We start from the raw sequence: 22,508 nt of genomic DNA, 5'->3' as shown, positions 1-22,508 counted from the left end.
CTTTGTACACCTGGTTCCAACACTTTGTAATTCAAAACTTTATACTAGCGCATTTCAAACTTTATACTGCTATCCAACTCTAATTAAGTGGACAGCTCCGGTCATTTCGATGTACCTTAGCAAAGCCCAAATATAAAAAATGTAGTTATTGTTATGTTCCAACTATTTATCCCTAGTTAAATTTTCTGAAAGAAAGTAAGCAATATCATTTCTTTTTTTTAAGCAATACCATTTCATTTGTTAATAATAGTTATAGATGGCCATTTCACTTGGTTTTCATAGAAAAAGTACTTTCTTGTTTGTGCACATTGTGTGGTGCAGATAAACATTGTTGAACGGAATCAGATCCTCTAGCTTGACTTCACCCTGCAGTCAGGTCATCTGTACCGTCCACTGTTGATCCAACGATATCTCTGCCAAATGAAATACAGGCCGCACAAACTCAAGGCCCATCATAGCCCAGGTCTTGCCGAGAGGTTCCCACGGTGAAATCGCCGCCGTCTTCTTCCGGTCTGCAGACCGGAGTCCGAGAGCCACGCCGTCGCCATCCCCTCACCGAGAGCCGCAGCCTGACTGACGCTCTTGTTTGGAAAAATCTGGTGTTGGCGTCTCCTTCAACCAGTGCACGAAGCTTCCCCCGTTGCTTCCATACAGCAGCCCGGTCGCTGATGAACAGAGCCAGCTGCTGTTGGCACTGCAGGCTATCACCGCTAATAAACATCCCTGAACAGAGTGCGCAAACAGGACAGGGACAGAGTAATAAAGTATTATAAAGGTTGATGATTGATCAACATATAATAATTTGTGTTGTCATCGATCATACCGCACACAGCTACCCAAACGGCTACTTTGATCATAGCGTGGCGCATTTTCGCAAGCTTTATAGTACACCCTTGGGCCTTGGGTGGTGGGTCTTCGGTTGGTACATGCACACCCACAGAGTGCAGTGGGAATCTCTTTTTTTTTTTTTTTTTTTTTTTTTTTTTTGTGATGAGCATATGCATGCGCTGTTTGCACGCAAATTATTTGCTCTCTCCTCTAGTGCGCATCTTGTTGTGGTTAGATTACTCAAAAAAAAGTGCTGATTTTACCAGCTTTCTGGAAAGCTAGCACAACTTGTTACTATCCTATTCCCTCGAAAATAAGAATTCTGAGGACTTTGTACGAGTCTGTCTACTGCACAACCATGTGTTTTATGTAGTTTTAACATATGATTTTTTTGCACCATAGGATTAAAATCCAACAGCCTCCACCCTTCTTCTACCTACAGCCTCTAGCTTCCACAGATTACACATCACAGATCACATATCATAATTTTTTTCTATGGAAGGATAAATCATAGATCCGCCGTCTGGTCTTAGTGGACCGAGTCCATGAGAGTGGAAAGGGAAAAGACAGAGTCAGTGACATGCGGGGCCCACGGGGTGAGATAGCGCCTCCCCACTGGTTCGTGCGACGTGGCCTGGGGCACGGCATTGGATGCCACCGCGAACGCGTCGGTCGTCGTCCTCCTCATTCCCATCCGCTCGGTCAACGAAGCGAGAAAGAGAAAGAGCGAGAGAGAGGAGGAAGGAGAGAGGGAAGGGAAAGAGAGAGGGAGAGAGAGATAAAAAAAATCCATGTGTTTTTTGTGCTAAAACACATGTGTGTTGTATAGCATTTCTGTTCCGATTAATTTATTTTCTGCATCCAAGTAATAGTATACACCACATTAGTGAACTAAAGAACGCGACCACTCCACATGCTTTCGCCTCTCCTTGGTTGCTTCATCGCCTCTCGCCTGATCTAGCAGGATGATTCGGTGCTTATCAGGAGCAGCAGCTACTGAAGTTTGAAGTCGTACGGGTTATTAGTTGTAGCCTTCTTCTCTCGGATCCCAGGATCTATCGCAGGATCCCCTTTGCCATGATCGATGCGGTCAGGCCTACTCCTGTCTCAGGGAATTCATCGACTAGCTAGCGACCATAGTTTCTTGAAGCCTGATGAAGTTCTTCTCCAGGTTAGTTGTAATCTTGTCCTCCAGGGATCCTGTCCTATATATGTGTGTTCCAGCAGCCTGCTTCTAGTTAAGAACGCTTTTTACCTTGGAGCAACACTTCATGCTTTTGGATTTCAATGCTCCCTATATTTCTGTCCTGCCGAGATCCAAAAGTCACCACCTTTCTTAGCTTTCTAGATCAAACCACTAAATTACTCCATGCATACAAACCTATATTTCAGATTCACGCTAGAGTCGAGTACTCCCTGCGTCTGAGAATAATAATCATATTTTATATATGGAAAAGTTAAGTTTTACAAATTTTGACCAACAATTAATCAAATTATATATATACAAGTTTATATAGGACATAAAACTTGAACCATAGATTTTTTTTGAAGTGTTTCAAATATGAAATTGATTCGTTAGCAATGGAAAACAAATTGTAAAAGAAATTGAAGGTCAAATCTGTGTACGACTTTTTCCTAGTCAAAATAGGATTACCATTTCCGAACGGAGGAAGTACTAAAGATTAGTCCGTGGTACTCACTGTACTGAGAAGTTCATTCAATACAACATAAGTTCACACTAGGTTGTAAAGCATAGGCAAGCCAAATGTGGTGACTTGAAAAGAAAAGCGATGCATCTCCTAGCCTATACACTCTTCACCTAAATTATTTCTCAGGGGCTGAATGCATGCAAATACAACATTTGGCAATTTGGCTATCTTTGGGTATCAACATGCTCACACTATTTATTTTATCTTCTGTTGTACAGTATTGTTGTTTGGGCCAAGCTTTTGCTGGGAAGCGGGCCCATTAAGGACCCTGGGTTTATGAACCCGGCAGGAGCCCCCGAGCCCCCCGGCGATTTAGGTAGAATCGTCTAGGGGATTTTTCGCTTTGCCAGCGAGGGCGCACAAGCGCACCCGGTGGGTGTAGCCCCTGAGCCTGCATCTGACTGGTGAGTCGGTTGGAGGCTGAGTATCTTGGTACTCTTTCCTAGGGCCACAGACTTCTGTGTTTCTACCGGTTGGGGTGTTCGCCCGTGTTTGTCCCACCCACGACCTGCGTGGTCGGTTGGTTTCCCGAGTCAGCGTCGGGCGACCCGAGCCCACGACCCCGTTGGGCTTGGTAAAGGCTGGTCTAGTTCCATGCGTTACGTCGTCTGTGGTTTCCGCAACCGGAGGGGCTGAGCTAACATCGCTTGCCTCGATGGCTCGAGTGACGCGCTCGGTGAGCTCACTAACGGGCACATCCAAGTGGAATCTGGGTCCATCATTCGTAATGGGGTCGGCATAGCCCTCATGTGGCATTCCACTACTCCTTAACTCGCCTCTCAATAGATGCTCGGGTCGCTCTGGAGACCGACTCAGGTGGCCCGCTGGCCTCCCCTCGATGGAGATTCTATGGGCATGGCTCGAGGTTAGGATCAAACGGGAAGGTCGAGATGACCCTATCTACTTCTGAGCAGATCGGGCAAGGGTCACTGGGGCTCATCTGCGTTTTCTCCCCTGGCTCTATTTGACACGAGGCGGCCTCGAGCCTTTCGCGGGCCGGCCTTCGAACCTCGGTCGGTCATTGCTCATGTTGAATGAGGCAACTACCGCTTCGTGATGCAACACGAGGCATTGTGATGCATTAATTTGCATATGCAATGCTTTGGATGTATGGGATGAATGAATGAATGTATGAATGAATGAATGTATGAATGAATGTGTGAATGCATGTATGAGAAAGAATGAATGAATGATCATGCATAAGAAAAATAAAGTAAGAAGGTTTGGTAAAGTTACCTTAATGACTCGAGTGACGGGTTTGAGGAGCTCTTATCGGATATGTCCGAATGGGATCTGTGTATGTCATTCATGACGGAGTCGGCATAGCCCGCATGGGGCATCCCTCTGCTTCTTACCCGTCTCTTGGCATTCGCCTGAGCCGTTCGATCGACTCAGGAAGCCTGTTGGCCTCTCCTTTGATGGAGATCCCGTTTGTTGGGCCCTTCCAAGTCCTGCCTGGGAAGGCAAAGGGTTGTTTGCGTGCGGTTGCGCCTTGTTTCCTATGCTCGACGTGCGGTAGTGGTGGGCCGTGTCTAGGCCACGTCCTGTTTAACCAGGTGTCATTTCATTGGGCAGGGAGTGTCCCATCAGTCAGGACGCGTCCCACCGCAAGCCTATCCGCATTAAATAGGGGAAGGGAGAGGGTTTTCGTCCCCTTCCTTCGCCTCTCTCCATCTGCCGCCTCTTCTCCTTCTTCCTTCTCGCCAAGCGTGTTCGTGTGCCGTGGCGGTTCCTAGGAGAAAGAGGGTAAAGCGAGGAAGAGAACACAGATCCATTCGTGAATCTGGAGCGCGACGTTGAACTAGAGGCCATCCAACGCTGATGAGGCTGTGCTGGCCACCTTCATCGAGAAGGGGCTGCTCCCACCGAAGGAGGTGGCGCACTGGAGGGCTCCTGTGCCGGGGGAAGCTATTTCACAACCTCAGGCTGATGAGGTCGTCTCCTTCCGTGCATTCCACAAGCATAGGCTAGGATATCCTGTGCACTGGTTCTTGCGTGGGCTCCTCAACAAGTGGGGCCTAGAGCTATAGCACCTCAATCCGACTAGGGTGCTGCACGTAGCCGGTTTTGTTACCGTCTATGAGGCCTTCCTTGGGATGGATCCGCAAGTGGACCTCTTCCGGCAGATCTTCACCGAGCGAGCTTTGTCGGAGGGGAAGCCATCCAGAACCGCATCGGTTGGGGGCTTCGCTTTGCAGAAGAAGCCGAGGCCGTCCGGCTCCTACCCCGCGTACTCCCCCTGCTACTCCAATCTAGGGTGGCACGGGGAGTGGTTCTACATTAGGAACCCAGCGGAGGTGCCATTCCCGCCGTTCACCAGAAGAAGGCCGAAGAGGTGGGAGAGCTGGTCGTGGGGTCCCTCCAGTCGGTAGAACAAAATGGAGGTCATCGAGGCGGAGCTCTAGAAGCTGGTGCAGCATGGTCTCGATGGGCTACGGGTGTTCCACACCTTCTTCTGCCATCGAGTTGCCCCACTGGCAGAGAGGAGGTGGCCGATGTGGATGTACTCCGGCCCAACGGACCCTGACCATGCGTCGCTAGAGGAGTTGGCGAAGGACGAAGTCTGGAGCTGACTCGACCGGGTGCTGCAACTAAGGGATAAGGAGTCCCTTGAAGGAAAGCCCAGACGTCTCCATGTCGCGAAGCTGTCCAATATGGTACGCTCCCCTCCTCTTACTCCGTGACCTTTTTTTCTCTTGTTCTCCTTTGTTTTGACTTCGAGTCATTCGCTTCATAGGGACCCGTCGGTTACAAATCCTGGCCGCATCTTCTGAGGGGGCCGGAGGGCGTAGCTCGGCAAGCTGCTCTGAAGGAGGCGGCGGTCGCCAAGAAGAAGAAGAGAGCTGAGAAGGCCCATAGGAGGCACAAGAAGGAGAAGGAGATCGCCCGGTGGGTACGGGCCGATGAAAACTAGAGCAACGTGGAGGCGGAGCTCGAGTCGGAGGAGCCCACGGAGATGGGTGGCGACGCGAGCACCTCTGAGGATGACGGAGACAGGAGCATCGTCGTGACCTCAGTGGAGCATCGTGCGCCTATGGCCGCGCCTATCGGTGGTGGGCGGGATACGGAGAGGCACGGCGATGTTCCCACATCAAGGAAGCGCGCCACGAGGTCAGACGCCGCCGTCAAGCGAGAGGCGATGCGGGCACAGTCGCCGTGCCCTTCGGAGGCATCGCTAGCTTCGCCCCCCTACTCCAAGCGTGGCGGGGCACGCCGGCCAGTTGGAGTTGCATGCCCGTACCCCCGTATCTTTGGGGTCACTGCGTGCGCGCGACCCACAACGGGGAGATGCCCCGTTGGTTGCCCCGGCGGGTGCGCCACGAGCCGGTGGTTGCGGCGATTCATGGGCCAATCAGGAATTGGCCGGGTCGCACCTCCGTCGGTCGATGTGAGGGGGTGTGGGTCATGACCCATGAGCGGTCCTCGTCCGGCGGGCTTGTCGCCAGTGGGTCAGGGCTTCAGGGCCCTGCCGCTTTCGTCCAGGTATACATCTATGTTCTTTTTTGATCTCACAGTTGAGTTATTTGAGCGCGACTAACCTGTACTCTTTTGATAGCGGCTGGGGACTAACGGGACTGAGCATCACCCCGCCTCCCGTGTGTGAGGAGTGGAGACCCAGTCTGCAGCGAGTCGCGATGAGCGGCGGGGAAAGCAGACTGGTGGTGGTGCGACCTTCCCTTTCGGGGGTTGAGCCCTCTCGGCCAGTCACGAGTACGGCGACAGCAGCAACGGCGGTGATGGCGGCGATCCCTGTGGTGATGGTGGAAGTTGGGTCAGAGGTGACCCTTGCGATCCCTCCCCCAACAGCTACAGCAGAAGAGAGGAGGGAGACCGGGCTCCCTGCCTCGCCCGATAGAGGGACGCACGGCTCGCCCTCCTGGTCGAAGCTGGAGGTGTCGGGAGGCGACGCGGCTAGGCCGGAGGTAGAACATCCACCTGCGGGCCATGGGGTTGAGGTAGTGGAGATCCCCTACTCCGACGAGGCAGGCACTAGGGTGGAGCCGCCGGCCATCCCGCCGTCGCAGGAGTTGGCGGTGGTCCGATCGTCGCATGATGTTGCGGCGGCTAGACCTTCCAACGAGTTGGGGGCAACCCGCGAGCTAGTGTGGCCCTACCCCGGCGACCCAAGGAAGGCTCGGTTCATCCTTCGCGATGAGAAGGAGGTGGCGCTCTGGCACTTCCTGGAGGAGAGAGGACTGTCGATGGAGTCTGATCTCGCCCAAACCAAGGCGAAGCTCAAGGAGGCCTTGGAGCAGGTTGAGCTCGTCCATCAGGCAGTCTCAATCGACCTACTGCGCGTTGCTGAGGTAAGCTTTCTGCATTTTTAGCGTTTGTCCTTGACTCCTTGGTCTTCCACTGGTTGTCATAGCATGCTTGCTTCTCGCTTTATAGGAGTTAGAGGCGACGTCGATCCACAAGTCCCGTTTCCTTCAGGAGGAACTTGGTCAGATGGAGTGGGAAGCCACAATGTCATGGCGGGTTGATGAGCTTGAGCGTCTACTGGAATCCGCCCGCCACGAGTCCCAAGACCGGGCGCCCGAGGCGACGGGAGCGCAGGCGGCGGAACTGCTCACGGCAAAACAGGCGACTGCTGCCGAGCGGGGACTCGGCGCAGCGAAGGCCCACCTAGAGGAGACCGAGGCGGCACTTTAGAAGTCCTTGGAGGCTCTGGAGTCAAAGTAGAAGGCCTGGTCGGATTCTGATCGAGAAGTGCTCGCGCTCCGGGGCAGGTGCTTGGGGCGGAGGAGTCGAACGCTCGACTGTTTGAGAAGGTGACTCGGTAGGAGGAAGGACCCTCCATCCTCGAGAACACCCACCTCGGTATGTATCTGTTCCACCTTTCGTTGATGCCTTAGTTTTTCCTTTGCTTTGCATCTGAGCTTGTTGTCCTTTTTCTAGAGCTGTGTGGAAAAGTTGGTTCTCTGGAGCGGGAGCTGGAGACAGCCAAGGCGGCTATCGGTCGGAGCGTGGAGGCGCTAGCCAAGTCCCTTGAAGAGCAACATGCTCTCGAGGGGAACTTGACCAGATCCGCAATGTCGCCCAGGTGGTTGTCTCTGAGGTGTTCAGGTTGGCTCCGAGCACCAGCACGCCCGCCATCCAGCTGGTGGAGGTCCCGAACGAAATTCAGACACTCATGTCCGACGGGATGTTCTACAGGACATTATGAGTGCTGACCTCAGTGGTGACGCACCACCCAGACTTGGACTTCGCCGCCATCTACAGAGGGTACGCCGATGGCTGGAGCGTGGATGCCATCCATGCGCTCGAGGAGAGCTTGGTGCCATACGTGCAGATGGTTGCCGAGCAAGTCTCCGCGCAGTGGGTGATGGAGGCTCGCCGTGTGAGCATAACTGAAGGCGTGCATCAAGAAGATGTCATCTAGCCTACAGATAGAGTGGAGATCGGGTTGGAATCGAGCATCGTCCCACCTCCGACCGAGCCAAACGTCGTCCTATCGGAAGGCGAGCAGCCCTTATCCTTGTTGACCGTGCCATCAGCTAATGCCACCGGTCGGTCACAATAGAATTTAGAGTAGAAGTAGTTAGTATATGAAAAAGTTAAGTTCGTGGGGGAGCCCCGTGTGAACAGTTTGTATTCATGAATACTTCAATTTCATTTTGTGATGGAATCACTTCATAAGAGGAAGCTTGTCCCATCGATTCCTTGTTTTTTACTCTAGCATGGCTTTGTTTTTTATCCTTTCTTTTTCGCACCTGCCCATTTGACCCATAGGCTACAACCTTAAGAACCTAGGCATGGCCCGTGAGGCTCAGCTGCTCATAACCGTAGGTCGTGGCGGGGTGTGATCGGTCGGGAGTTTAAAACATAAGTTACGTGGGGTAATTTAAAGGAACGGACTACCCTTTCGTTCGGGTGAAAAGTATTTACTATATGATAGTAAAAAAGAGAGGTAGTATCGCACCCTCGTGGAGCCCCTAAGCGACCTAGGCCAAGAGTGTTCGGGCTAGGGTGCTTGTAGGAGCAAACGTTGAATGTAAAAAAAGCGATAAGACTGAATTTTAGGGGAAGAAACGACGTAACTGTTCGATGTACCAAGTGTTGGTGAGAACATTGCCATTGTCATCCTTCAGTTGGTAGGTGCCCGGTCGAATGACCTCGGACACCATATAGGGTCCTTCCCATCATGGAGAGAGTTTGTGTTTCTCCTTGGTTGATTGGGTTCTTCGGAGCATGAGGTCTCCGACCTCGAGGATCCTCCCTCTGATTTTTCTTTCATGGTACCTGTGGAGAGTTTACTGATAGCGAGTGGAGCGGATGACGGACATCTCACAAGCCTCCTTGAGCAGGTCAACCGCGTCCTGCTGAGCCTCCGTGGCTCTATCGCGGTCGAAGGCCTTCACTCTTGGGGCGCTGAGGTTGAGGTCAGAGGGCAACACTACTTCAACTACGTAGGCCAGGAAGAAAGGTGTGAACCCTATGGATCGGTTTGGGGTTGTTCTTAGGCTCTAGAGGATCACTGGGACCTCTACAACCCATCGCCCGACATACTTATTGAGTCGATCGAAGATGCGTGGCTTGAGTCCTTGGAGGACCATGCCATTGGCCTACTCGACTTGATCGTTAGTACGTGGATGTCCGACCGAGGCCCAGTCGATCCTAATGTCGTATCCATCACAGAAGTCCAGGAACTTCTTTCCGGTGAAGTTAGTTCCGTGGTCAGTGATGATACAGTTAGGAACGCAGAAGCGGTAGATGATGTCAAGGAAGAACTTGACCGCCTCTTCTGAGCGAATGTTGGTGATGGGCTTTGCCTCTATCCACTTGGTGAATTTGTCCACCGCTACGAGTAGGTGAGTGAAGCCACCTAGGCCCTTTTTGAGGGGTCCGACCCTATCGAGGCCCTAGACCGCAAATGCCCAGTTGATGGGGATGGTTTGAAGCTCCTGCGCCGGCAAATGAGTTTGTCGTGCATAGAACTGGCATCCCTCACACCTGCGGACGACCTCCTCTGCATCTCGTAGCGTGGTGGGCCAGTAAAAACCTTGTCGAAAGGCTTTTCCGACCAGCGACCTCAGGGCCGCGTGATGTCCGTAGATTTTGGCATGGACCTCGAGGAGGAGATGTTTCCCTTGGTCAGCAGGGATGCACTTCATGAGTATTCCCAATGAACTCCACTTGTAAAGTTTGTTGCTGAATGTGACGAACGTCTTGGTGCATCGAGCGATCCATCATGCTTCAGTCCTTTCAGGTGGGAGAATCTCCTCGAGGAGGTAGGTGAGTAGTGGTGCTCTCCAATCGGTTGGATCGAGTGCCACCACGGCAACGTCGACGGGCGACGTCGTCATGGAGGCACTGAGGTCGGAGCCCCTGAACGCTAGGTTAGTGTCGAGGTGTGTCTGGATCAGACCTTCTAGGATGGGGGTAGATGGCTCATGAAGGTCATTGATGAAGACCCCATCTAGAGACGAAACCTGCTTGGCAGCCAATTTTGCAAGAAAATCAGTGGCATCGTTGTCCTTTCGGGGGACATGATGTAGTTTGATCCCTTGGAATTTGTCCTTGAGCTTGCACACCTCCTGGTAGTATGCTACCATGAGGGGTCTTTTGCAAGAGGACTCCTTCATGACTTGGTCGATGACCAACTCCAAGTCACCGCAGATGTACAGCCGTGTAGCGCCGAGCTCGATGGCGATGCACAGTCCATTGATGAGGGCCTCGTATTCTGTGGCATTGTTTGAGGGCAAAAAGTGGAGACGGATCGCGTAGCATAGCCTGCTCCCATCTGGGGAGATCAAAACCACTCCAGCCCCCGAGCCGGGCGCCATCACCGACCCGTCGAAGTACATCGTCCAGAACTCGTGGGTGACGTCTAGGATCGGGAGCTGGACCTCCGTCCATTCAGCGACAAAGTTCGCGTGAGCCTAAGACTTAATAGCGATGCAGGGGATATACTTGAGCCATGGCCCATTAGTTCGAGTACCCACTTGGAGATCCGTCCTGTGGCATCGCGGTTGCGGACGATGTCTCCCAGCAGGAATGAAGTAGCGACCATGACTTCGTGCTCGGTGAAGTAGTGTAGTTGCTTCTGGGTCACCATCAGCACGGCATATAGAAGTTTCTGTACCTGGGGGTACCAAACCTTGGTGTTGGTGAGTACCTCATCGACGAAGTATATGGGTCGCTAGACCTTTAGGTGGTGTCCCGGCTCCTCCCTTTCGACGACTAGGGCGGCGCTCATCACGTGGTTGCTTGCCGCGACATAGAGGAGGAGGGGTTCTCCCTGTTTGGGAGCGATGAGGATTGGGGCCGACGTCAGTGACATTTTAAGGCTCTCCAAAGCTACTGTGCCTCCTCAGTCCAGACGAACGTATCTATCTTTTTGAGAAGCTTGTAGAGAGGCATCCCTCGCTCGCCTAGCCAGGAGATGAACCGGCTCAGAGTGGCCAAACAGCCGATGAGCCTTTGTATGCCCTTGACGTTGTGTATAGGGCCTATGTTGGAGATGGCCATGATTTTTTTGGGGTTGGCCTCGATACCGTGTTTGGACACGATGTATCCAAGCAGCTTCCCCTTCGGAACCCCGAAAACACATTTTTTGGGATTCAATTTGATGTTGAACCTTCGGAGGTTCATGAACGTTGCGGCCAAGTTTGCGATCAAGTCGCAAGCTTGAGCCGTTTTGACCACTATGTCATCAACATAGACGGCAATTGTTGGTTTTGGCCACTCGACTTGATCAGGTTGGTCGAGCGGGTCGATTTGGTTGGTGAAGCATTGCTGCATGCACCATTGATAGGTGGCGCCAGCGTTCTTCAGACCGAAAAAGCATGGTTACGTAGCAGTACGAACCATACGGAGTGATCAATGAAGTTGCGAGCTGGCCAGACTCTTTCATCATGATCTGGTGATAGCCTGAGTAGGCATCCAGAAAGGAGAGGATTTCACATCCTGAGGTGGAGTCAACTATCTGGTCTATGCGTGGCAAAAGAAAATGGTCCTTCGGACAGGCCTTGTTGAGGCTAGTATAATCAACGCATATTCTCCATTTCTCGGTCTTCTTTTTAACAAGAACAGGATTGGCTAGCTAGTCGGAGTGGTATACCTCCTTGATGAATCTGGCTGCCAGGAGTTTGGTGACCTCCTCGCCTATGGCCCTACGCCTCTCGTCATCAAAGCGACGCAGGCGTTGCTTGGCGGGCTTTGAGCCAGGACGAGGCGTAATGTGTGCTCGGTGACCTCCCATGGTACGCCTAGCATGTCAAAAGGTTTCCATGCAAAGACATCGCGGATTGGCGCATAGAAAGTCGGCGAGCTCGCCTTCCTATTTGGCTGGGACAGAGGCCCCGATCCGCACCATCTTGGTTGGGTCGGTGGGGTCGATCCCCACCTCCTTAGTTTCCTCAAGTGGGTGGAAGGCAGTTGAGGAGGTTGGCTTGTTGCAGTCCAGAACTGCTGGAGTCGATGATTCTCTAAGCTGAGGGAGCTTGGCTGAGTTGATGACGGTAGTGGCGAGCTCGTAATGCTCGTGGTTGCACGTGTAGGCGTGCGAAAAGGTGCTACCCACAATGATGATGTCGTTCGGTCCCAGCATGTTCAACTTGAGGTAGGTGTAGTTGGGGATCGCCATGAACTTGGCATAGCATGGCCGCCCCAAGATGGCGTGGTAGGACCTTGGGAAGTCCACCACCTCGAAGGTGAGGATCTCCAAGTGGAAGTTGGCTCGGTCGCCAAACATGATGGGCAGGTCGATCTGCCCGAGCGGGTATGCCTGCGTCCCTGGGATCACACCGTAGAAGGGAGAGCTCACTGGGTGGAGCTCCAACCAGGGGATACGCATGGCATCGAGGGTGTTCACGTAGAGGATGTTGAGGCCACTGCCTCCATCCATCAGCACCTTGGTGAGGCGCTTCTTGCGGACAATGGGGTCAACGATGAGTGGGTAGCGACCTGGTCTAGTGACGTGGGAAGGATGGTCCCTCTGATCAAAAGTGATCGGAGATTCTGACCAGCTAAGGAAGGAGGGGACGGCCGTTTCGGCAATGCATGCCTCTCTGTAGCGCACTTTGTGCCAACGCTTGGAGTAGATGGCATCAGATCACCCGAAGATCATGAGGCATTCCTCGGGATCGGGAAAGCCATCCCCATCCTTACCCGCCAAGCCTCCTTTCTTAGCCACTGCCTCCTTGCCCTTTCCTTCCTTCGGCCCGCCGGCCTGTCACAAAAAAGCGCTTGAGGAGCTCGCAGTCCTTGTAGAGGTGCTTGATGGGGTAGACGTGGTTGGTGCATGGGCTATCCATGAGCTTGTCGAAGTGATCGGGCTGGCCCTGCTAGGGCTGCTTGCCTGCACGATCGGCCGCGGTGACCAAAGCGGAGTTGGTCGATCGGTGTCAATCCTTCTTGTTCTTTTTGCCCCTTTGCATGGAGGGGCCCTCGTCTTGGTCCTCACGCTTGGCCTTGCCCTTGTCCCAGCCTCTGCTAAAGACCGCTCCAACCACCTCCTGACCGGAGGTGTGGTTTGCGGCGATGTCGAGCAGGTCGCGGGTGGTACGGGGCTTTAGACAGCCGAGCTTGTGGATCAAGGACTCACAGGTTGTCCCAGAGAGGAACGTGCTGATGACGTCCACGTTAATGACATCAGGAAGGGAGTTGCATCATTTTGAGAACCTACGGATGTAATCCCACAGGGACTTGTTGGGCTCCTGCTGGTAGCTCTTGAGGTCCCAGGAATTCCCAGGACGGACATACGTCCCCTGGAAATTCCTGATGAAGATCCTCTTGAGATCCACCCAGTCGCGGATGATGTCAGGCAGGAGCAATTCAAGCCATGCTTGAATATGCTCCCCCACACAGATGGGGAGGTATTGAATGATGAAATGGTCATCATCCACTCCTCTGGATCGGTAGGTGAGACGGAAGTCTTTGAGCCATATACCGAGATTCGTTTCCCCGGTGTATTTGGCGATGTTGGTAGGTGGTCGGAAGCACTGTGGGAATGGCGCTTTCTAGATGCGATGACCAAAGGCCCATGGTCCCGGGCCATCTAGGCTAGGACTCCGGTCGTCTGGTCGGTGACCATGCCTAGGGTGCGGTTCCCCGCTCCCCTTGATGGTCTGGCCGAGGCCCATGCCGCCTGCTCTCACCGCCCCTTGATGGACGTCATCATCATGTTGGGCTTGACGTCGATTGTTAATGATGCTGTGAGCGTCTTGATTCAGCCCGAGGCGTTCACGCATAGGTGGTCAGTGCGGAGCGGGCACCGGGTGAGGCCATGATGCAGCTATGGCCTCCTATTCCACGCCTAGCGACTGTAGTGGTGAGCGGATGGAGCGATTCGACTGGTGCGCCCCCATTCCCCCGGTGGGGAGAGAGGCCGCGAGTCGATGGATTGGTTGAATGGTGGCGGTTTCCACCAGCTCTTCACCTGTTGAATGGCGGCAGTTTCCACCAGCGCCCAGAGGTTCTGATGGATCGCCTGCTCCTAGGGGTCGATAGGCTCTGGAAGGCTGTGCAGAAGCATCGCCGCAGCGGCGATGTTCTGGCTAGCCCGAGCGAACTGTGGGGGATCATTCCCCCCATCCATGATGTTGCGTTGGACCTGGCAGGTGCGACCCCAGGCACCGCTCGCCGGGTTACGTGTTCGAGCGCACCAGCGTAGGTGGCGGCAGGCTCTGCTACTTTTGTCGTAACTCCTCGTCGTGCTCCTACGCACGCGTGAGGGCCTCCGCACAAGGGTCCAGAGGGGTGTGAGTCTATAGGGACTCCGCTACCACCGGTGGCTACCCCGGAGCATCCGCCATAGCGCACTCCCAGGACAAAGGGTGGCTAGGTGCCACGACATCGCCGATGCTGGAGCCATCACTTTCAACCTCATCATCCATGAGGTCATGGAAAAAGGCAGGAGCGTAGCCCGCCATCCCCATGAATTCGGATGTGAGAGGGAACGATGTCCGCATGTTTTGGAGCCCCCGTGCGTATGCATCCATGGGGGACGCGAGGCTGTAGGGGAACCAGTTGCATGGCGGTTGCGGTGGGAACAACGGGGTCCCTCCAGAGAGTCGGCGAAAGATATTAAATAGCGAGTAAAGAACAATATGTACGTTACTCACAGTGGGGTTTGAGCCCAGTGTGGGCTCGAAGCGAAGCGTAGGTGTCTCGTCGTTGAGGCCGTCGGGCGGTCCGAAGCCGATGGAGGGTGCTCCTCCTCCAGTGGGCGTTAGGACAGGTGCCTCCTCGTGGAGGCGGAGTACGCCGAGCTGGTCGGCGATGAAGTCTAGGCTTCCAAAGAGGAAGGTCTGGGATGGCTCAAAGACGGGAGGAACCCACATCCAGTGAGCCAAAACGAGTCATATCGCTTGAGCCCGCCATGCCAAAGATGGCGAAAAGGTGGGCCATCCGATGACCAAAAGCGTGAACGTACGGCGTCGATCCCCACGGACTGCGCCAACTGTCGGTGCGAAAAGTGACCGACACGTAAATATTTGTAGTTTTGCCGTACGTTGTGATTAGATGTGGCCTAGCACTCAATGCCACAGGGTTTATACTGGTTTAGGCAACATGCCCTACGTCCAGTTTCAGTCAGTCGGTGACTTTATTCCTGAGCCCAGGTGCTCGAAGTTTGCTGTGGGGTTACAAACGAGTGAGAATAAGATGGGGGTGTTAGAGGTCCAGTCGGACTCTGAACCGAAGGGCCAAGAGTGATGGGAGCTCCAAGGTGTGCTAAATATTGGAACGTATGCTCTGTGTGGCTTTAGAGTTCTAGAGCCTAGCAGAGAGAGAGTCGAAATGAACCATCATCTGTTGGGAGAGAGCGTATCCCCTTTTATAGGTGAAGGGGATGGCCTTACAAGAGAGAGGGAGAGTGTGAGAGAAAGAGAGTGGTCTTGTTGCCCATGCCATTGGGTACAAGACGGTTTGTCGGCGCCCACAATACTATTGACGCCTAGATGCATGTGGCGGGCTCCATCGTGTTCTTCTGGTATGGCAAATGTCGGCGCCTACCATACTGTAGGACAAATGTCGGTGCCCATAACACTGTTCGTGTTCTGACATGTCTAGAAGGTTGCAAAGCACCCTTCTGACATGGTCTGGCGGTATTGTCCTGCAGGTGTGCAGGGTACGATCCTCGGTATTGCGGTTGACTTGAGCGCCTGGCCTTATCTACTCCGCCTAATCCTTGGGTCCTTACCGAGCGAGCGTCCCCGATCGGTCGTTCCCAGTCGGCTCCGACCGCGCCGGTCGGAGAAGAGCCATAAGCAGAGGTTTGGTGTATTCTTGGTCGAAGAAGCGGGTCAAAGTCAGAAGCGAGCGTCGTCCCCTTCTTGGCCAGGCCTTCCGGTCAGAGACTGGATCGCTCTTTTGGCCTATCGTTAGGTATCTGGGCCGGCCCAGGAGTTGCGCGTCGTCCGTAATGCTGTTTGCTGGGCCGAGCTTTTGCTGGGAAGCGGGGCCATTAGCGACCCTGGGTTTATGAACCCAACACTAGGTGCCTTTAGATTAAGAAAGCCAAACGACGCTAGACCAGCTGGTTAAGTGGTTCCGATGGTACCCCTCAGGTGCAGAATTCGAACTCCCATGGGAGCGAATTTCAGGCTGAGGGTTAAAAATCCCCTCTCTCGCCCTAGACCAAAGCACAAGTAAAGAGATTGACGTCTCCCTGTGTATGGATGGGGCGGGGGTTCAGGGATTTTCTCGGTCTGTGTGAGAAAACCTTCTTCTTAAGCACAATACCCGTTGGATACTCCAGTGAGTCATCCATTGTAACACCCGATGATCTGGTGCCTTAAATCGTTGCCTCTATAAGAAGCTCCAATGCATAGTCCGGTGGTAGCATTGGATGATCTGATGCTCTTACCTCAACTCATCGGAGAAACACCTATATCTGTAAGAAGGTCTGGTGGACCCATCCGGTGACTTCACCAGACGATCCGGTGACGCCCTTTGAACTTACCCGCTCGCTTAGCCCACATACAGTGCACAAGAGTGCACTAGATGCTCTGGTGCTCACCGCAGGCCTCTACCGGCAATGATATGCCACCGTGGGGCCGTGGCTCAATCCAGCAGCAGCCCCACTATATCATTGTTGATTTGTGATAAACCCGGTAATTTCCAAGCTACAGTATAAACCACAGCCCCATCTTTCTCCTCCCTCCCATCCTGAACACACACATCCAAGGAGGGATCTTTTCCCATCTCCAAATGCTCATGGACATGATCCCCTTGGTTTAACGTGGGTATGAAACTCACAAACTATCACTGCCAGGTGGAGTCCAGCAGTGACCCTCATCCTGTCACTGTCAGGTTGAGGCACTAACCGGCAGCAATAAGTACCTATCACTACCGGTTTGCGACACGGCTGTGATACTGTCATCCCATCACTACCGACTACTACCCTCTGGCACCTCAGTGATCCATGGATCTGGGGCATGTGTAGCTGCTTTGGTGGTTTGAGGATTGGGAAATTTTGATGTGGTGCATCCAATTTATGTGGAATTGACCATTTCACATCGTAAGTGGCCAAATTTGCTAGGCACCATTTTCGGTGTCATACAGTCATATCTCTCCATTGTAAAATTTCCCAAAGAAAAAAAAGGAAATGAGATTTATGAGTTGTTGTTTAATTGCAGATGAATCTTCTGGACTTGATTGGCACACATGCTACAAAATAATTAAGGGGGTTTGCTCTGGTTTACATTACCTTCATGAGGAATGTAGACCTGAAAATAATAATGCTTTCATCATTCACTTGGACCTAAAACCTGCTAACATATTGCTCGATGAAAATATGGTGCCAAAACTTGCAGATTTTGGTCTGTCGAAACTCTTTTGTGATAAGAAAACTCAAACTTGCCCCGGTGGAGGAACACCGTAAGTTGCTAATCTATTGATACTATATTGCTTACAAAATCTTTTTTTCTTTCAACCTTGCTTTAGCTTAACCCTTTAAAGTTGATGAAACACTCATGTTGTGATGCAGTGGTTACATGGCACCAGAGTACATAAGTAAAGGTAAAATATCAACTAAGGCAGACATATACAGTTTGGGTGTAGTAATCATAGAGATCATAACAGGTTGCAAACCTTATCCTGATATCGATCTTGATATCGAACAAGTAAGAAACTGTTCTTTTACACATTCAATGTATCTGATGGTCCATTTTAATTATCTTTTTGTTTTAGCACTGCATAGTATCAAACTTTTGTTAATATTTTCCAGATAATTAACAAATGGAGAAACAAGTCGGCAGAAGCACTATCATCAGTAGATTGCCAACAGTTAATGAGTTGTCTTGAAATAGGTAAATGGTGCATCAAAAGTGAACGAAATGAAAGGCCCACTACGGGGCAAATTATCAAGAAGCTTAGTTTGGAAAGCATAGACTGCAGTCTCGACAGTGAAGGGCCCCTTCGCAAAAAAACAAAAAAAAGTTGTGACACGCCTCCTGAAGACCAGGTATTATGACTTCAAAGAATCAATTAATTTGCTTGATGCCACTGACACTCCCAATGTTGGGTGTCTATAGCTATTTCCCAAAACATGCTAAGAATACATTCTGTTCGTGCTAACATATAATAGGGCCACTGGCTATCCCCCAATGCATAATTTTTGTTTCTTGTCTAGTATAATTTGTGCCAAACTTTGTTATAGCACAAGGTACTAACTCTTTCGTTTTCCTTATTAAATTCTTGCCACATTAGCTTTCATCCTATGAGGACGTGCACTAACATCCACAGTAGCCTAGCAGTTTATATATTTTATATAGAAGAGTGTGTAGTAGAGCATTGGCTACTGGGTGGAACATACTTATTTTTTTCTCTATAATCTGTATTAATTATTACTGCCTTCCAGGAAGAAGAAATTATTATGAAGATTAAGGAGCACATGGAGAAGTTGCGTGAGAAGAGCAGAGAAGTCCGTGACAAGATTGAGCAGATACCATCCTATCTGACGCGATGGCTGTCTGTGAGTCCAAGCAATCTGGGTTAAACTGGGATACTAGAATTGCCGCTGCGCAGCTTTCTCAGCTCCGAGAATGTCTCAGTGATCAACCCAGTGATATTGCACAGCCGCCATCTGCCCTTCATATTCATGTCCATGCTGCTCTACTGCCAAGTCAGGTGCTTTTTGTTGAACAAGCTCGCCAGCACATCATTGAGGATACAGAGGGGATGATCGGAATATGGGGTCCAGTTGGTGTTGGGAAAACACTCCTTCTCAAGGCGATCAACAATTCATTTGAAACAGGAAACTCCTTGATTCCTAGTTCATCAAACAGAAGGGACCCTCCATTTGACTTTGTTATCTATATGACGGCCTTAGAAGACTGTTCGGTGCAAAGTATCCAATCTGAAATTATTCAACGGCTCAAAATGCAGGACCGCGGTGATTCATTAACCACTCAAGCCACCAGGATATCTAAATTCCTTCAGGATAAAAGTTTTCTTGTTTTGCTAGATGGCCTTCACTGCAATCTGAACCTAGCAGCAGTTGGCCTACCACCCCATGGAAATCAAGGCCAATGGAAGCGAAAAGTTGTAATCACAACAAGATCACGAAGCTTGTGTGATCAGATGCGTGTGAACAGAGCTATAAATGTCCCCGGCCTAAAAATTGATGAAGCACTTCAGTTGTTCCAAGAATGTATTGGTAACGATAGTCTTTATTCTGAACCCCGCATCGGAGCACTTGCAAAAGATCTCGTGGAGCAACTAAGAGCTCTACCATCAGAACTGATAAGAATAGGCAGCGCAATGCGCAGAAAAGGGGAACCAGGACAGTGGCAGAATATCCTTGCTGTTGCCAAGGAATTGATGCCTATCAAGGATCAAGAAGCATCATCTCTGGTATGTCTTTACAGTTAACTCAAATTTGGTACCTACATTTTTGCTAACTTATCTTTGTCACTTGTTAATAATAGTAATTAATGCCTTTCAGGCAGAAGGAATTGTTATTACAAAGCTCAAGCAATGTTTGCAAAACTTGCGTGGGAGGAGAAATGATGCCTATCACGTGATTGAGCTTGGAAAGCGAGAGGGCAAGGTAGCAACAAATCAGATGAACAACTGGCTGGCTAGCGTGGATACCAACATCTCTGTTGGTATGGTTATCTGTGAATCTGAGCAAAATGAGTTGAACTGGGATCTCAGTGTGATTGCAGCTGGCCTGCTTGGTCGGCTCCAAGAATGTCTCAGTGGTCAACCCAGCGTTGTTACAGTGGAAGCATTGCCACCTTCCGTCCAAGAGATGCCATGTTCATCCATAGAGCAGCAGCCTTCCAGAGTTGAAATATTTGAAGAGGCTATGGAGTATATTAAGGATAGTTCAGTAGGTGTCATTGGAATCTGGGGGTTGGGCATACCGTATCCCATCTTCTGACAAACATCAACAATGCTTTTCGTGGGGACTCATTATTTCGTTATGTTATCTTCGTTACGGCCTCCAAAGAGGGTTCAGTGGAAACAATCCAAGACGAAATTGGCAAGAAGCTCACGCTCAAGTTACCGGAAGGCGGTGATGTTAAATCTCGAGCTGACATCATTTTGGACTTCCTGAAAACAAGAAAATTTCTGATACTATTAGATGACGTTTGGAATCGGATTGATCTGGAAGCAGTGGGCATACCGTATCCCCTTGGAAGAAGCAAAGTGGTTCTCACAACAAGATCAAAAACGGTGTGTGGTCAGATGGACGTAAGAAAAGAGTTCAACATTGCACGTTTGCCAGATGATGAGGCCTGGCAGCTATTTCAAGACAAGGTCGGACAGGGGACTCTATCTTCCAGTCCTCGTATTGAAGCTCTTGCAAAGGAACTTGTGGAGGAAATGAAGGGCTTGCCATTAGCTTTGATAACTGTCGGAAGGGCAATGTACGGCAAAAGTAATCCGAAACAATGGGAATCTGCCATTCATTACATGAAACAGTCATGCTGTGACGGGGATGATCAGGACCTCCATATGGAAAATGATGTTTTCAGACGACTCAAGTTCAGTTATGATAGCCTAAGAAATAATACCTTGAGACAGTGTTTGTTGACTTGCTCACTATGGCCAGAGGATAAAGTGATTCGGACGGGGGACCTGATACGATGCTGGATTGGCTTAGGTCTAGTTGACGAGTGTGATATACATGATTCCTTCAGAAAAGCACATTCTCTAATAGGTGAACTTACAGCTGCATGCTTGTTAGACAGTGGTTATAGTATGGTTGATAATTATGAGTACTTTCGTCATAGAATAAACTTTAACCATCAGGACCCAATTGAAGTTGGTGTTAAGATGCATGATGTGATCCGTGATATGGCTATTTGGATATCTTGTGGCTGCAGTGACAACAAGGACAAGTGGGTCGTTCGTGCAGGAGTTGGTGCAAATCTGTCTATTCACGCCATTCCTTGGAGCAGAGCCGAATGCATCTCATTAATGTTCAATGAAATCAAGGAGCTTCATCCGTTTACTGGCTCAACAAATCTCAAGAGGCTATACCTTCAACAGAATAGTTTGGATGAGAGGATATTTGGAGCCATTCAGAGTTTCACTGAGCTGACATACCTAGATCTAAGCGACAACAGAATCAAGGAGATACCTGAAGAGTTATTTGCCTTGGTAAACTTGGAGCATCTGGATTTGTCACGTAACGGATACCTATGGAGAGTTCCCAAACGCCTTAGAGAACTTACTAAGCTTAAATTCTTATATCTAGCAGGCACAAGCATAAAGCTGATTCCGACGGAGGTCATATCCTGTCTTACAGAATTGCAAGTGATTGACCTAATGATAGATAATCATACGAATAATTATTCGTCTAAAATAATGCAAGAGTTGTGCACCCTTCCAAACTTGAAAGCGGTTGATATGGTCACTGAAGGTGATGATGGATATGAATCACTACGGAAGGCAGCTGGCATCCCCTTTAGGGATTTGATCATATACGGATTGGAACAAACAAGCAAGCTCTGCCTGGCAGTAGATACTTTGACAGGTGATATTGCGGGAAGGACGTTAAATGAACTGTACTTTGAGTGTTGCGCAATGGAGCAAATAATTGTAGGAGACAAACTGGGAAAACCATTTGATGCTCTCAGTGTGCTCGCGCTCCATCATTTGGATAACCTTACAAATATAAAAATGTGGAAGGGAACATCGTCTTTGCAAGCTTTGTTCCCAAGGCTCACACATTTGAGTCTGATTGACTGCAGCAAACTACAGCACCTCTCTTGGGCGTCATACTTGCCCTGCCTTGAATATCTTCTTGTGGATGATTGCGGTGCTATGAAGCAGATCTGTATGGGCACAGGACAAGAGAGTTCAAAGACATTCCCTTGCCTCAAATCTCTGATTTTAATTGACAATTACAAGCTAGTCAGCTTGTGCGGTTCTGACGTGACGTTCCCATGCCTTGAGGAGTTGCAAATTATCCATTGCCTAAAGTTGAAGCGGCTTCCCTTCACGATGCAAAGTTTACCACACAAGTTGACTTTCCTGGTTGTTATAAATTGGAATGAATTGGAATGGGAGGATGAAGGTGTCAAGTCTTTCCTGGAACAGGTTCTGTGGAATGGGAGCAAATTAAATTAAAGGTACGTTCGTGCGGGTTTGTCTCGCACCATTATTGTTGCTTTTTTTTTCTTTTCTCTAATTATTACATGTATGTATACCATTTACCTACCTAAGTTAGTATTGTGCAGGCATGCAGGAGCGCATTTGTTTGTGACTACTGAGCAGTGTGAGGCAGACATTGGGGAAAACACGGCGCTATTATATTGCTACCTTTATTTTGCTGATGGCCTCTGAAAGAACTGGGAGTACCGTATCATTTATTTGGGAGTCACAATTCATAACTGTTGTTCTACTTCTTTTTATGATGTTTTCCCATAATAATGCGGTGACGTGTGACAACTAAATATTATATATTATTAATTTTGTACGAAAGAAAAAACATAGCGAACGGATCACTACAAGGTGCCGTTTTAACTATCCTAATAATCACAAGACACTCTGGGCATGTTTGGGGCT

General features: G+C 50.4%; 4 protein-coding genes and 1 pseudogene across 4 annotated transcripts in view; 3 read left to right on the top strand and 2 right to left on the bottom strand.

Annotated features, from left to right (window-relative positions):
• Nucleotides 1-22,508, top strand: part of LOC136506581 (probable disease resistance protein At5g63020) — a 268,321-nt gene that overhangs the window by 158,033 nt on the left and 87,780 nt on the right. The gene's annotated exons all lie outside the window — the stretch shown is intronic.
• Nucleotides 1,734-22,447, top strand: LOC136506579 (probable disease resistance protein At1g61300; annotated as a pseudogene).
• On the top strand, nt 6,200-7,674 carry LOC136506586 (uncharacterized). The gene is made up of 2 exons (XM_066501498.1): nt 6,200-6,844; nt 6,930-7,674. Exons 1-2 carry the CDS (start codon nt 6,275-6,277, stop codon nt 7,188-7,190), a joined length of 831 nt encoding a protein of 276 aa, XP_066357595.1. The 5' UTR covers nt 6,200-6,274; the 3' UTR covers nt 7,191-7,674.
• LOC136507833 (uncharacterized) lies at nt 9,728-10,345 on the bottom strand. The gene is made up of 2 exons (XM_066502435.1): nt 10,073-10,345; nt 9,728-9,970 (listed from the first exon to the last, which is right to left on the bottom strand). Exons 1-2 carry the CDS (start codon nt 10,343-10,345, stop codon nt 9,728-9,730), a joined length of 516 nt encoding a protein of 171 aa, XP_066358532.1.
• On the bottom strand, nt 11,821-12,126 carry LOC136507832 (uncharacterized). Its single transcript, XM_066502434.1, has one exon. It carries the CDS (start codon nt 12,124-12,126, stop codon nt 11,821-11,823), a length of 306 nt encoding a protein of 101 aa, XP_066358531.1.

The sequence above is a fragment of the Miscanthus floridulus genome, chromosome 15 (assembly GCF_019320115.1).
Source record: "Miscanthus floridulus cultivar M001 chromosome 15, ASM1932011v1, whole genome shotgun sequence".
Lineage (NCBI taxonomy): Eukaryota > Viridiplantae > Streptophyta > Magnoliopsida > Poales > Poaceae > Miscanthus > Miscanthus floridulus.
Note: the sequence above shows the minus strand (reverse complement) of the source record. Positions and strands in the feature narration are given on the sequence as shown.